The sequence below is a fragment of the Tenrec ecaudatus genome, chromosome 2, assembly GCF_050624435.1.
Source record: "Tenrec ecaudatus isolate mTenEca1 chromosome 2, mTenEca1.hap1, whole genome shotgun sequence".
Lineage (NCBI taxonomy): Eukaryota > Metazoa > Chordata > Mammalia > Afrosoricida > Tenrecidae > Tenrec > Tenrec ecaudatus.
In genome coordinates this window covers 59149002-59164735 of record NC_134531.1, presented here as the reverse complement: position 1 = coordinate 59164735, position 15734 = coordinate 59149002, and the positions used below count along the sequence as shown (strand labels likewise).

Sequence of the window (15734 nt, the reverse complement as noted above, 5' to 3'; positions counted from 1 at the left end):
AATGCATGTGTACTGGTAGGAAAAGAAAGAAGACTGTCCTGACCTCCAGTTGAGGAGAAAGAATGACTGAAATGCTTTTGGGGACCCTAGGGAGGCAGTGTCTTTGGTGGTAAGCACTGAATGGGTCACACTGACCTGAGCTTCTGGGTGCAATCTGGGGGCTCTGGTCAGGTGCTGTGGAACACTGGGATACTGAATCCTGGATCTCCAAGGTGTGTGGCATGCTCTAGAGGCATATCCGGTGCATAAACTCTATTGCATGAACTGGACTCTACACTTGTACACTTGGAGACTGCTCTGGTTACACTGGTAACCAGAGAACTTAAGTGGGAATATACATGGTATCTGAGGAAGGGAAACCTAGCTGTACCAAGATTGTTGGTAGATTAACAAGCATGGTCTTGCTGCATCAATGCCCTATATGCTGTTTTAAGATGGGTATTATTCCGGCAAACCTGTAACTACATTCTCAGTGATTACTACAGTAAATTTTCCCTGACAGTTAACCCTCATGGTTTGTGTAAATAACATCTAGTCATGAAAGGATGGATTCTGTACAAGTGAGTAATTCAGGTGCTGTGCTATGGAGCTGGCCTACCCCAATATCCCTCTTAATTGGGCTAAACAAAGACAATTAACAGAATATCACTATGGCCCAGGAGAGTGATTGATAAGACTCTCTACCATAAATAAGGAAGTTTTGATAGGGAGCCAAAGGCAGATTTAAAACAAGAGCAAACAATACAGATCCATAAATGGGTTTGGGGCTCACACTAAATCCTAGCTCTAATTTAGGAATAATTAGTTCTTACATCATGGCCCAATTTGATATTCACACACGGGAAGGGAACTCAAGCAATATGGGCACTATAGCAAAATGTGGCCAAGAAATTAGATGGTGCCCGGCTAGCAGGTAAAATAGTGCCTGGGGTCTTAAAGGCTTGTCTCCAAACAAGCTGCCATCTACATAAGATACAACTAAGTCCATATGAAAGAATTGCGGGATGGGAGGAGAGTGGTGACCAAGCAGAGTGCACTGCAAGGGGAGTGTGGAAGCTCACAGGAATAAGCCTGACTTAAAAACGGTTGATCCCCTCGATGCACACTGGACTTTATCTGGTTTTCAACATTTTCTTTATTTTGGTTTTTGTTTGTTCACTATTAGGGTTTATGTCAGGTGTTATGTCGCTGGAGTTACCCTCTAGAAGTTGTGTTACCGTATACACTCAAATATAAGCTGACCCAAATATAAACCAAGGCACCTAATTTTACCACAAAAACTGGGGAAACTTATTGACTCGAATGGAAATGCAGCAGCTATTAGCTATTGATTAACTTCAAAATAAAAATACATACCAATAAAATTACATTGAGGCATCAGTAGGTTAGATGTTTTTGAATATTTCAAAGAAAAACAGTAACCCAGCTCTGTAAGTGGGAAAGAGGGTCAACAAAAACAGTATGGTAACAGCAATAACTTTAAAAGTACAAAGCCTTAGCTCAATTATTAACCAAGCTAAAACACAAGAGTTACAATCTTTCAAAGCTAGATTCCTCATCATCTGTATATCCAAACAGAGCTTCAGCTTTGCTGGTGTGAGGTTATCAGCATAGCCATGGTCACCATCACTGAGTCATCACCAGCACTGTTGCAATTCTCATACTAGGCACTTTCTCATACAAAGTCTTCACTGCCGTCCATAGCATTGCTAATTCCACATTTCTTGAAGGCACGTTGCACCATGTCCTCTGGAATGTCTTCCCATGCATCACGAACCCACTTTGCTATCAATTCTGTCAGGCTTCCTCAGATTTCCAACTTTTATCAGTCGGGCTTGACCAGATGACATCCATTCATGCCACATCTTTCACACACAGTCTTTGAAAGGTTTATTTAAACACACATCTATAGGGGCTGCAATACAGATGTAAGTCCACCTGGTGTAACGGCCAAAGTGTAACTTAGGAAGACTGCCAATTTTTTTCATGTCATCAGATGTATGGGCTCTGACCAGATCCCAAACTAGCAGTGACGGTTTGTTTTTAAGGCTGCTCCTGGTCGTCTGTTCCACATTTCTTACAGGTTTTTTTTGTTCCGTCTTCATCCATCCAGCCTTTGCGCGCACTTTAATTCGTGATGGGAATTTGACCTTTTTAGGCAAGGTCTTTCTTTTAAAAATAATGACAGGCCACAGCTTAGTTCCATTACCCAAACATGACAGAACGACTATGAAATGTTTTTTTTTAATTCCTGTGGTTCTGAGTAGAATAGCTGTTGTGTCTCCCAAACTTACCACAGTTCTGTTGCTTGGAAAATCAAAGGTCATAGGGGTTTCATCCATAGTCACAATATCTCCCAGGTCACAGTTATGGCTCCTTCTTTGTTTTATGATCAATGAATGGAATGATATCACTTTTTCATCAAGGTCTTTTGGCAACTTCTGTGAAATCTTTGTTCTTGGCCACAAACATAGGGCAAGCCTACTTATGAAGCAGGTGCACCATCCTGCTGACACAAAATTTTCAGTGCCTGGTGCTTTTCATTTGGTGTCTTTAGCCATTTGAAGGGCATGTAAGTAAATACCCCCCATGTGTTACACAATAACCATTTTGATGACACTCCATAACACATTTATGCAATGCAGTCTCTAGAGCCACATATGAAATCGTTAAACCATGTAGAGGATTTTTCACCTTTGGAATCTTTTCCAAGTCCGCTTCCATTTTCCACCACTCCCCCACTTGTTTTCGTCAACACAAAATTCCCTACTTACAATAGTGTTAGTGCTTTCTGCTGTTATTGACACACCATAAGTTTGAAACCAGCTTCATATGACCTGCGTTTTTGTTTTGGTCCAGAATTACTGGGATCCATTTGCTAACAGGATTTTTTTTAAAAAGACTTTGAAAAATAATGCTGTACCATAGATATTAAATTCCCAAAATATATCATAAGCTCTACTGTAAAAATAAGCCCTAATTACAGTTTTTTTAATCATATGAATTTTTATTATTTTTAATCATTTAAAACTCATACAACTCAAAAAAAACTCATACAACTCTTATCATAATCCATACATACACCAATTGTGTAAAGCACATTTGTCCATTTGTTGCCCTCATCATTCTCAAAACATCAGCTCCCCACATAAGCCCTTCCTAGACCTAGTTCTTAAAAGTGGTCAATTTACAGTAAAAACTGGTGTCCAGGCAACTACCAGTATACATATAAACAAGGAAAATCAATTGGCAATAGGATGCAGCAAGACAGATATACTTCACCACAGAAACAGATGTCCCCAAAAGAATCAGACTCAAAAGACACCACGAGACCCAAAACCTACTGAATCGTCAAGGGAGCTGACAGTAATTCAGAGTTTGGTGTGATGATATTCCAGAATGTGATGACATGACTATGTTTGCATAGAGCAGCCTGTGTTCGGGCTCATACTTCACATGTGCGAATGCATGAGCTGCATGACTACATAAGCTGCCTTACCGCACGCACACAGCACAGCTTGTATAAAGTTGAGGCCTACCACAGGCTTATCATATTCCAGAATGTGATGACATGACTGTTTGCATAGAAAAGCCTGTGCTGGGGTTCATAATGCACATGCTGTTGTGTACACACGGTGTTAACGCATGCGCTGCACTAGTGCATACGCGTTACCGCATGCGGGAAGTGCTAACGCAAGGCAAGCAGTACACAGTGCTTACACAATGCAGCCCTAACACAGGCTGCTCTAGGCAAGCACAACCAACACTGACTGCAGACAGGGTTACTAAGAAAATAAAAAATAAAACATTGCAGACTAAGTACTGTAAATAAACGCACTGTAAGTATATCCAAGACCGGAGATGTACCGGTACTTGTATTCAGCAACGCTTGGGTGGAGCAAGGGGGCGTGACAAAGCACGAGTAAGACTGTTAAGGCTCCATCATTGGTCACAGCCCTGGAGAAGAGCACAAGAAGAGCGGCCACGTGTGACATTCATCTGACAAGGATGCGGTGCGCCCAGGTACCAGCACAGGCCGCCGGCAGGTTCCCGCCCAGTACAGCACAGGCAGCAGAGGCTGCCGGCATGCAGGAGAAAAGAAGACCCGAGAACACTCACTGCACGAGAGCAGATTAAGCGAGACCATGACTCGAGTATAAGCCAAGGGGGGCTTTTTCAGCATAAAAAATATGCTGAAAAACTCAAGACCATACACGAGTATATACGGTATATGTTTTTCTGTATATGAAACCCCGGATTAATGAACCTGTAGAGACAGAAAGTAGAGTAAGGGTTTGGGGGGTAGGGGAACGTGTCAACGAGTCCAGGAAGGAAGAGAATATTTGGAAACTGATTGTGGGAGCAATTGCACAATACTGCTTGACGTGACTGAACTATGGAATGATATACGTATTAACTCCCAAACAATTTTTTATCAAAAAGTATGTCCCCCCAAAAATCTTTTTAACTATAGTGAAAAAAATGTCAATTATTGTTTGTTTTAGGAATTCATATGAAATATTTTTAGATGATATAACATGTCATAGTTTATTCTAACAAAGAGAAAATGGAAACTAATAGGAGAAAACATAGCAACATTTAGAAAACGGTTCCACATGGGCTAAATCTGGAGGCTTATTTTCTTGATATTTTCTCAACGAGAATGTGTTTGAAATTTTTCCTAATACAAACATTTTATTGGTATGAACCAAAACTGTACAACAAATAAACTTTAAAATGCCAAGAAAATTCAAAAGAAAATAATGCCAAATATACAGAAGACTTGAGTTTTAAACGAAAACGTTTAAAAGACTTTGTTCAAATATATGCAACATCTATATTTACATTATGCTATGACTACGATTTCCATCTCAAAACCTTATTGGAACTTCAATAGATATAGACTATAAATTCATAATCACATATACCATATATTCTCAAGTATAAGCCAACCCGATTATCAATCAGCTAAGGCACCTAATTTTACCACAAAACTGCATAAAAAATATGCTGGAAAACTCGGCTTATACACGAGTAATATATAGTACTTAAATCTGAAAGGAAATGTAAAGAATCTTGCTAAAAATGCCTTATTAAAAAAATTGCCAGAAAAACAAGAGTTCTCATTCACATTATTACTTCTGTAACTCTTAACCCCTATTTCTAAAATAATGAAGTTATACTGCTTTCAAGAGATCTTTTCATTGGGGTGCGGGAGAAGCAGGTAAGGATGAACTCCACCTACCACAGCACCTACCTTTGTTGGTGTGGTACGATGACGCTGGCTAGCCCTTCCAGCTCTAGTCTTTGTGACGCCCACACATGATTGGATAGGGCTATGCAAATAGCGACCATGTGGAGATGGGTTATAAATTCCAGCATCTAGGCCTGTGGCTATAGTCCCATGAAGGAGTGAAATGTCAACAAGATAGCCGCAGTAGGGTGGGTTGCCTTACTGAACAGAGTGGTTCAGGTCAACGACTTTAGCCTGTAGACCTGCTCTGCCTGCCTTTAAGTAACAGAGGAGCTCCCTTAGGGGTATGGTCTGCATACTACATGGACATGAATGCACAAGAGGTGTTCCCTCTCTTGCTCTGGCTTCTCTGTCTAGCTCTTCAGCTGACCTCTGATTTTTGAGCTGGCAGCCTATCATCTGACCCGATTCAACAGATTTCACTGTCCTATGTCCATGTGAGTGCAGAGAAGCTGCCACAGATTTAGAACTCGTGAGCTTCTACAACCACATGAGCCATTCCCTTGACAACTCTTGGGCTTTGTGAGATGTGGTAGTGAATTATGGAGCCCAAGGATGGGAAGGCAAGTACCAAGGAGGGAGTCGTTGTTGATATTAGAAATGACAGCAGTACAGCAGTTTGAAAAGGCTGGAACATTGACGACATCTTTAATACCCATCTCATAAAAACCAGCTTTGTGTTGATCCTCCTCAGAGAGATTACTCATTTAATTTACATATATTATTTAGGTAGTGCACTTATAATTATGTTAACATTATTTGTATCTTAAATTTACTTTCATGGTCTTTAGATTTCTAATTTAACTTTATCTGCTCCCCAATTTTTATATTCAGGTTTGTATAAAAAGGCATGCTGCTTTATAGAAAACATATTACTTTTTCTGTGAAATCAAGCTCAATTTTGTTACTGCAAAACAATTTTCTCTCAACTGTTGATTTCTTATTTTGTCACACCTTGAAAAGAACCTAATTTATTTCTATGTGGAGTGGGGAACGGAAATAAAAATTGTTGGAACACATTGAGCAGCAGGTAGCAGTTTCAGGGCATGCTGCAGAATACTTTGCCATAGCAACAAGTGTAACTAGGCATTTACATTTTTCTATGTGGAAAATTAAGATGGAACTTGAAGATTATCTAGGCATTAGAGGAGACATATTATTAAAAGGAAGATTCTTTACATTTTAGATTGCCAAAATAATAGACAGCTTTATTAACTACAAAATTACTCTTTATAATGTCTTTTAACATTGGCTACCTCTTTAAACTACGCATCTTTTATCCAAGCTCTAGGAGGCCCGTCTTCCTAGCCCCTACTATATATACACTGTATACTTCTGGATTCAACTACTCCAAAATGAAAATGCTAACCTGAAATTCCTCCCCAGATAGCTTTAGCTCTGTATCTCTCCAAAAGCCTTCTGCTTTCTCTATCTCAAGTGTGGCAATGTAGCAGTCACCTGAGAGCAAGTCTCCACATCGTCACATAGTCCCCAGCAACTAGTTGGGCACTGTAAAATGGCGGCACCAGGGGTCTCCTAACTTCACATGCCAAAGAAGAAAACTCTGGATCAGCATCAGGACAAGGTTAATTTCTATACAATGGATGTCAGGTATACCCCTACTCTCCAACCTTTATCAGTTCATACACCAACTGTCCCTCCCATGGCACTGTATTTCTCTGCTGGGTTTGACTAATTCATTGCAATGGCCAAACCAAACTCACAGACATAATCACCAACGATGGGGTTTTAGGAAAATAACAGGTTACAATTCAGGATCAGGATCCACTTATAAGTAACGGACAACACCAAAGACAGGATATATTCATCAATCACGATTGCTTCCCATCTCTCTGAACTTATTCCACTTTGCCCACAGGGTGGCAAGCCTCATTCTTGGCCTCAGCCTTCTTCAGACCTGGCATCTTCTATACTCAAACAAGTGTTACCATTATTATATTGGCTCTGCTTAGAAGTGCTCAGAAGCATTCCTACTGACAGGAAGCCAAGTGCCCGACGGCACAATGCTATCATGCTCCAGGAACTGCCATCCCACTGCATCCAGCCCCATGTTCCTGCCTTCCGCATTGCTTCTCAGAATTACATCCCCAGTATTACCGATCCATCTCCTAGGTCTAGAAGGTTCTCAGCACTGGAACCCTAGGCCCCAAGGATACTTTCAGCTCTTCTTCATGATAGTGAGGTCCCCTTCAGCCTTCTGGGCTGGCTCTTTCAAAACCTAGCAAATGGGAAAACTGACCAACATACCTTGTTTGCACAGTCTCACCTCTACGTGGGTTCCATGCACCTTATTTGCATTTAGCAGACTGTCCATTCCTTGCGAGAGTTCTACACATCTCACTGGCACATTCCTACCAATTCATTCCGTGGGAGTTACAAAACTGTAGCTGGAAAGGTGATTTGTTGCACTACAAACACCAACCACTGTGTGCACACTTCTACATGAGTTATGGATTTGGATTGAAACTGAAACTCTGTGTTAGAATTCTAACACTAAGAATATAAGCGTGACTGGAAATAAAATGTTCTACTGTGTTAATGAAGCCACACTAGTATAGGGGTGCCTAGAATATTTACTTCTATGACCTACACTGAGTACTTCCGAGTTATGAAGAGAGATGAGACAAGGATATAAGCATGAATTGGGGGGTATCAAATGCCACAAGAAGATCTGCAAGGAACTAAGAAACAATAAGGCTACTGAAGTTGAGACAAGGTTCTCCCACCAGAGAGGACACAAAGAGAGCCTTCTTGAAGACCAAAGTTATGATTCAAATGTCCAGCCTCCTAAACTTTCGGAGATATAAATTTATGTTCTTTAAATCTATCACCTGTAGTAGTTATGTTAGAATAGCACTAGGAAACCGAGATAACTAGCAGGTATAAACAATAAAAATTAGTCTTTCCTCATGAAATTCAGAGTTATGAATTTAAGATAAACTATCAACTATAATACAGCTCAGTATGATAAACGCTATGCTTAACATAGGTGCAAGATGACAGCTAGGCCTATTATGTCGAACTACATGAAAAAGAAATACGCCACACACAAGAAAACCAAGCATAATAAGAAATAATTGATCGACATTTCAAAAGGGTAGGAGGGGGAAAAAGAGGAGTTGATACCAAGGGCTCAAGTAGAAAGAAATTGTTTGGGAAATGTTGATGGCAGCATATGTACTACTATGCTTGATACCACTGGAACAGAGCAAAGGCAGAGCTCAAAAGGGAATTGTCACAATAATCCCACACCAGGAGGAGTGTTTGTGTGTGGGGGGGGGGGGGAGGTGCGGGCAGCAAACAGCCCCAATAATCAGAATAAGAGCAGCAAAATAGACCTATAATCACCAGAATAATGAAAATTTAAAAGGAGACATATGGAACAGAAAATAGGAAGAATTTTCAAATCAAGAAATTGGTCCCCTGACAGGATTAATAAAACCAACAAACAACTGGCAAATCTTATAAAGAATAAAGAGAAGGAACAAATACACAAATAAAAAATAACAGAATACTATGAAGAACTGTACATCAACAAATCTGAAAACCTAAAATAAATGGACACGTTTTTAGAAAACTACTACTTATCTAAACTAACAGGCTTAAATAGAAAATCTGCACAAACCCATAACGAAAGAAAAAATTGGTAAGGTCATGAAAAAACGCCTTAACAAAAAAAGGGCTACACTTTCAAATTCTCTCAAACATTCACAACACAAGTGACACTAATTTTACTCAAACTATTCCAGAGTACTAAAAAACTCCCTAACTTCGTTTTCGAAGTGAGAGTAATCATGACCAAGCAAAACACCAAGCAGAAAAATCATTAAAAAGTAAAACCTCATAGACATCCCTCAGGAACAGAAATGCAAAAATTCTCATCAAAATCCTAGGCAATAAAACCCAACGATGTAGCCAAAAATAATAAATAAATATAATAAAACATGACCAAGAGAGATTCATACCAGGTGTGCACAGATAGTTCAACATTAGAAAAACAATTAACATAATCAACTAAATAAATAAAACAATTAGAGCGTGGTGTCGAGTAAATGTTGAACTGCGAAGGAGAAAGTGGGCCGTTCAAATGCACCAGCAGCTCTACAAGAGAAAATCGAGACCATCTGCTCCCATAAAGATTCACAGCCGTGGTAACCCTACATTGGATCCGGTGAGACTAAACTGAATTGATGGCAGTGTGGGAAATAAAACAAAGGAAAATAACCACATGAGCATACCAACTGATACATAAAAGACATTTAACAAAATACAACATCCAATCCTGATAAAAACACTGAACATACTAGGACATAAAAGCAAAGTTCCTAATGAAGGACATATGCAGCAAACCAGAGGCGTTCCAATGGTAAAGGTACACGTTGTTTGGCTGCTAACTGCCAGGAGTCGAAACCACACTGAGGACAGCCAGTTTGATTTTGTTTTATATACAAAACCGTTGGCCAAAGTTATTTTCTACGGAAAGAAACTGAGAGCTTTTCCCTTCAAACAGGAACCAGAGAAGGATGCCTCCTATCACTCCTGTTGAATATTTTGATGGAAGTTCCAGCAAGTGTTATCAGGCAAGAAAGGACAATTAAACCTATCTATATGACAAGAAATAAAACTCTATTTTAAGATGATATGATTTCATATGTAGACAATTCTAAAGATTAAACTAGAAAATTGTTAGGATTTATTAAAAATTCCAGCAAAATGGCAAGATAATAGACAACTTAGAAAATTCAGTCAGATTCCTTTTACTACTAAAAATCTGGAAATAAAATCAAGAAAACAACACCATTTGTATGAGTGACTTTAAAAATGGAATCCTAAGGAATAAATCTCAGTGGAGAAACAAGATATCTATCCAAAGAAAACTGCAAACACTACTACAGTAAACCAGAGACCTACCTAAATAGAAGAGCCAACCATGTTCATTAGCATTGTGAAAATATCAATACTACCTGAAGTGATTACAGATACAATGCAATTCCAATCCAGATCCCAATCAATCTTTAAAAAGATGAACAAACGAATTAAAAATTTACACAGAAAGAAGAGAGACCACAAATAAGCACTATTAACGAAAAATAAAGTAGGTAGCCTCTCAAATCAATCTCAAAACCTACTACACAACCACAGTAGTCAAAACAGCCTGGTACTGGTAGCACGACAACGACATGGATCAGCAGAGAAGATGAGAACCCCAAGGTAAATGCATCCACCATCAATAGATAGCTGCTCTCTAACAAAGGGCTGATCACATTAAATGGGGAAGATAGGGCCTTAAATCATTACCATGCTGGCAAAAACGGCTATCCATTGGCAGAAGAATGAAACCCGTATCTCATACCACATACAAAAAGGAACTGAAATTGGACCAAAAACCGAAATGTAAAATCAGAATGCAAAAGATCATCAATGAAAAAACTGAAGACAAACTTAGGTGTCCCAATGCACGGCATCCACTAACAAGCGTAAGTGAAAGCACAGAAGGAGACACCAGGTAACGGGCAACCCCTCACATTATATGCTTATGGGCACCAAAAGATTTCACCAAAAGAGTAACAAGACAACTCACAGGCTTGGGGGAAAACTTTGGCAATGATCTATCAGACAAGGAAATTATCTCTAAACAAAGAGACAAATAATCCAATTGTTTAAAATGGTCAGAGGATATGGACAGACACTTCTAAAAAGAAGCCACACATGAGGTCAATAAACGTATTTAGAAAAGTGCCCAATCAAAACAATTAGGAGATGTAGATCAAACCAACAATGTGGTATCATCCCACCCCAGCAATAATTTTTTTAAAAACTCACTACAAGCAACTAATGCCAACTCACAGCATCCCTATAGAACATGGTGGAAGTGTCCCCATGAGTTTCTTTGACTGCAACTGTTATGGGAGTAGAAAGGCCCTATCTTTCTCCTGCAGAGCGGCTGGTGATTTCAAACTGGTGACCTTTCAGATCACAGCCCAATGAGTAATCAATACACAACCAAGACTCCTCCAGCAATAACAGCAAAAGCTGGAAGAGAAAAAAGAAAATAACATTAAACAACAAATACTAGCCAAGGTGTGGAGAGATTAGAACTCCCATACTGCTGATAGAACTGTAAACTGGTACAACCAAGGTGGAAAACTGTACAGTGCATCCTCAAACCGTTGGAATTAGATACGAGCTAGCATGCTTCTACTGGGTGTATCTATTCTAGAGAAATAGGAGCCATGGAGGGAGGGAGGGAGGGAGGGAGGGAGGAAATAAATGTACACACACCAATATTTATCACTGCGCTAGTCACAATAGCAGATGGGAAAACCTATACCCCCATCAATAACAGAATGGATAAACTATAGTACATACAAACAATGGAATACTATGCATGTTACAAGAATGATGAATCCACAAAACACTCATAACATGGATGAACCTGAAGGACCTTATGCTTACAAAAATTAGTCAAGCACAAAAGACAAATATTCTATAAAACTACTAATATAAAAAGCCAAGGAAGGATTTTATTCTCAATAAAAACAGAGAACTTTCACATTGAAAACTATATACCATATATACTCAAGTATAAGCCGACCCGAGTATCAGCGAAGGCACCTGAAAGCGCCTAATTTTACCACAAAAACTGCATTAAAAATGTGCTGAAAAACTCAGCTTATGCACAAGTATATACGGTAATACTTTTGAACAATTAAGACAAATAGAAAGAAGTCAATGATCAAAGACTAGAAGACTTAAAATTGTTAAGTATCAATATAGCCAGTCTCCACAATACCAGTAAGTTCCATTCCTAAATCTGTCTTTAAGTCAAATATGTAAGTTGGAACAGTTAGATACACTTAATAACTAATTCCAGCTATTCAAAAGTCTATCTTGGTATTTAGCATACATCTGCGTAAAAGGCATTAAAAAACACTTCCGGATATACTAAAACATCTTTAACATAGTAATTAATATATCTTAATGCACTCATTTGTTATTAAAAAGCATCATACATCCCTCATATGTTCAGTAGTAATAGGCTTTGAACAGGTTACTTTAAAACATTTCCTCCTGTTAAGCTTTTTTTAAAGGAAAAATGAATTAGATGAAGGTCTACAGAGTAGACAATTAGTTTTACACTCAACAATTCATACACATTTTGACGCAACTCATCCATTGCAATCTCAATATACCTTCACTTATCCCACTTGTTTCCTGTTCCCATTCTTTTTTTTTTTGGTCTTCTTTTAAAATTATTTTATTAGGGGCTCATACAACTTTTATTACAATCCATACATACATCAATTGTGCAAAGCACATTTGTACATTCATTGCCCTCATCGTTCTCAAAACATTTGCTCTCCACTTAAGCCCCTGGCATCAGGTCCTCATTTTTTCCCCTCTCCCCGACATCCCCCACCCTATGAACCCTTGATAATTTATAAATTATTATTTTGTCTTCTCTGACGTCTGCCTTCACCCACTTTTCTGTTGTCCATCCCCTAGGGAGGAGGTTATGTGTAGATCCTTGTAATCAGTTCCCCATTTCCAACCCACCCTCCCGGTATCGCCACTCTCACCACTGGTCCTGAAGTGATCATCTGCCCTGGATTCCCTGTGTTTCCAGTTGCTATCTGTACCAGTGTACATCCTCTGGTCTAGCCGGATTTGTAAGGTAGAATCGGGATCATGATAAGGGGGGAGCGGGGGGGGGGGAGGAAGCATTTAGGAATTAGAGGAAAGTTGTATGTTTCATCATTGCTACGCAGCACCCTGACTGGCTTGTCTCTTCCCCACAACCCTTCCCTTCTGTAAGGGGATGTCCAATTTCCTACAGATGGGCTTTGGGTCTCCCCTCCGCATTCCTCCTCATTGACAATGATATGATTTTCTGTTCTGATGATGCCTGATACCTGCCTGATCCCTTCGACACCTCATGATCACACAGACTGGTGTGCTTCTTCCATGTGGCTTTTGTTGCTTCTGAGCTACATGGTCGCTTGTTTACCTTCAAGCCTTTAAGATCCCAGATGCTCTATATTTCGATACCCATTCCTTTCTTAACTCTTTGAACTTTGTTGTTGGGTACAGGCTGCCTTTTCGATCTTAAACAGTTAACTACACTAACATAGAGGTGCGTCCAGTGTCAGATCTGAAGGTTAACTAAGGGCCATAGTTTGGGATTTCTACCAGTCTCAACCCCACCAGTAAGCCTAGTCTCTTTCAGCATTCTGAATTTGTCCCACAGTTCCCCCATTCTTTCCAGGCCTGCTAATATGATCATCTTCAGAACAACTGGGAGTGGTAGCAGAGCACCACTTGTTCCTCCAGTCAAATGACTGTCAACCAGAGTACTAATTCAACAGGGAGAGTTGTCTCTTCAATAGGTAGATTTTTCTGCATGCAGAAAATGAAACAAGTTGCATGCCTCACACCATACACAAAAACATATTCAAAATAGATTATATCTATTTTTCTTGGGGAAAAAGAATAGGCAATACTGCCAGGTCTACCTTTTAATAGTGGATTTATCAAATACCTATTATCTGTGCTAAAATACAGATAGCAAAAGACAAAATAAATGAGACCTAATTTTATAATTTTGTTCATCAAAAACCTTAACCATAAAATATAGACTATTGACTGAGAAGACATCTTCCCAAACTATATTTTTAACAAGTCTAATATAATAACCAAAATGCACCTAAAACTTCAACTTAACAACAAAATGACAAATAATACAACCATAAAATAGGCAAAGAACTTGAATACATATTTCATCTAAAAGGACATTCAAATGGCTGCCAGACATGAAAAGACACTGAGCACCAATAGCCACCAAGGAGCTGAAAATCAAAACTATAATAACACTCCATTTCACTCCCATTAGGATAATGAAGATTTTTAAAATAGAAAATAATACATGTAGACAAGGATGTGAGGAAATTTGAAACTTTACCCATTACTAATTGAAATGCAAAGCGATATGGTCTTTGTAGAAACCAGTGTGGCAATTCTTCAAAATACCTACAACTACTGTATGACCCAGAAATTCCACTAAGAACAAACACATTGACTTAAAAACAAAGAATCACACGGAGACCTAGACATCAGTGTTCATTCTGGCGCTATTCACGACAGTACAAAGAAACACCATAAATACCCATCAGTTGATGAATGGATACACAAAATGCAGAATAAAATACATTAGCCACTAAAGAAGGATTGTTGTATAACCTCATTTTATAAAAAGACAAGAAAAAAGTAAAGGTTTAAAGGGCTAAGTTTACTAGTGATTACCATGAGCACAACAAGGAAGGTTAAAAATGGGAGTTAACGGTGATGGGCAGGGTTACACAGTTATGGGCAGGGTTACACAGCTTATTACTGGAATTGCTGTCAATAAGCTACGTCCTTGTAAAATGTTAAAGTGGCAAGAGTTATGTGATAGATGTTTTTCACAAAGAGCAACTGCTCAGGCTGCTTATGTATAATCAAAAACTTCTAAGCTTGGAAGTTTAGGGTCATGGTTTCATGAGACATCCACTTCTCCACCCTAGTCTAATGTGTGGTGCCTAGAATTAGTTGGCAAATGGTGATCTAATGTACAACTGGTCTCTATTTGTCTAAACAAGTGGTTCTCAACCTTCCTAAAGCTGCGACCCATTAATATAATTCCTCATGTTGTGGTGACCCCCCCAACCATAAAATGATTTTTGCTGCTCCTTCCTAACTGTAATTTTGCTGCTGTTATGACTAGGGCAACCCGTGAAAGGGTCCTTCGACTCCCAAAGGGGTTGCGACCCACAGGCCTAGACAACAGAAACAGAGCATAGGAAGGAAAGTCAGGAATAGGAAAATACAGGATATATAATTCCATATATATATGGAATTTATAGTTTTTCGATAAAACATAAACCTTAAGGAAAATGTAGTCATTCTTACAGCTTTCATAATCAAAACTACATTAAACCACTTACATCATAAAACAACTTCCTATCAGCAGCCAGGCGCTTGGATGCCAAAGTCTTGGTAACGTGATAGAAGGTAAGCAGTGCTCGGTGCTGTCGAAGGTCGTCCTGGACTTTCACAGACTCTATGAGAGTGGGAATCAGTTCAGGCCACTGTCTAGGGCAATCCAATCTAGCAACTTTGGCAATGAGCACTGCGATCTGAGTTGCAATCTAGAAGGAAGATAGTAGTCATCAGAACTGAAAGTATAGAATAAAGGCAATGGAGAGAGAATGCATTCACAGCTAAAAACATTGTTTTCTATTGGTTGCACACATGACCAAAAGAAATGAATTACACTAAACAATTACTTAAGACAGTGGTTCTCAGTGTAGGCCATGACTTGAGAGGGGCCCACAATCCTTTTGATGTAAAGCTATAGTTTCCTTATATTACTTAAATCAACCCAATACAGCAAAATAAAGAGATGCAACAATATAAAGCAATT

The 15734-nt window shown here is 39.1% G+C and overlaps 1 protein-coding gene across 1 annotated transcript in view; it reads right to left on the bottom strand.

The window, feature by feature from the left end:
• IPO11 (importin 11) overlaps positions 1 to 15734 on the bottom strand; it is a 212939-nt gene that overhangs the window by 151710 nt on the left and 45495 nt on the right. Inside the window, exon 5 of the mRNA XM_075541076.1 lies at positions 15256 to 15459. Within this exon, the coding sequence (XP_075397191.1) occupies positions 15256 to 15459 (204 nt within the window). The remainder of the gene's footprint in view (positions 1 to 15255; positions 15460 to 15734) is intronic.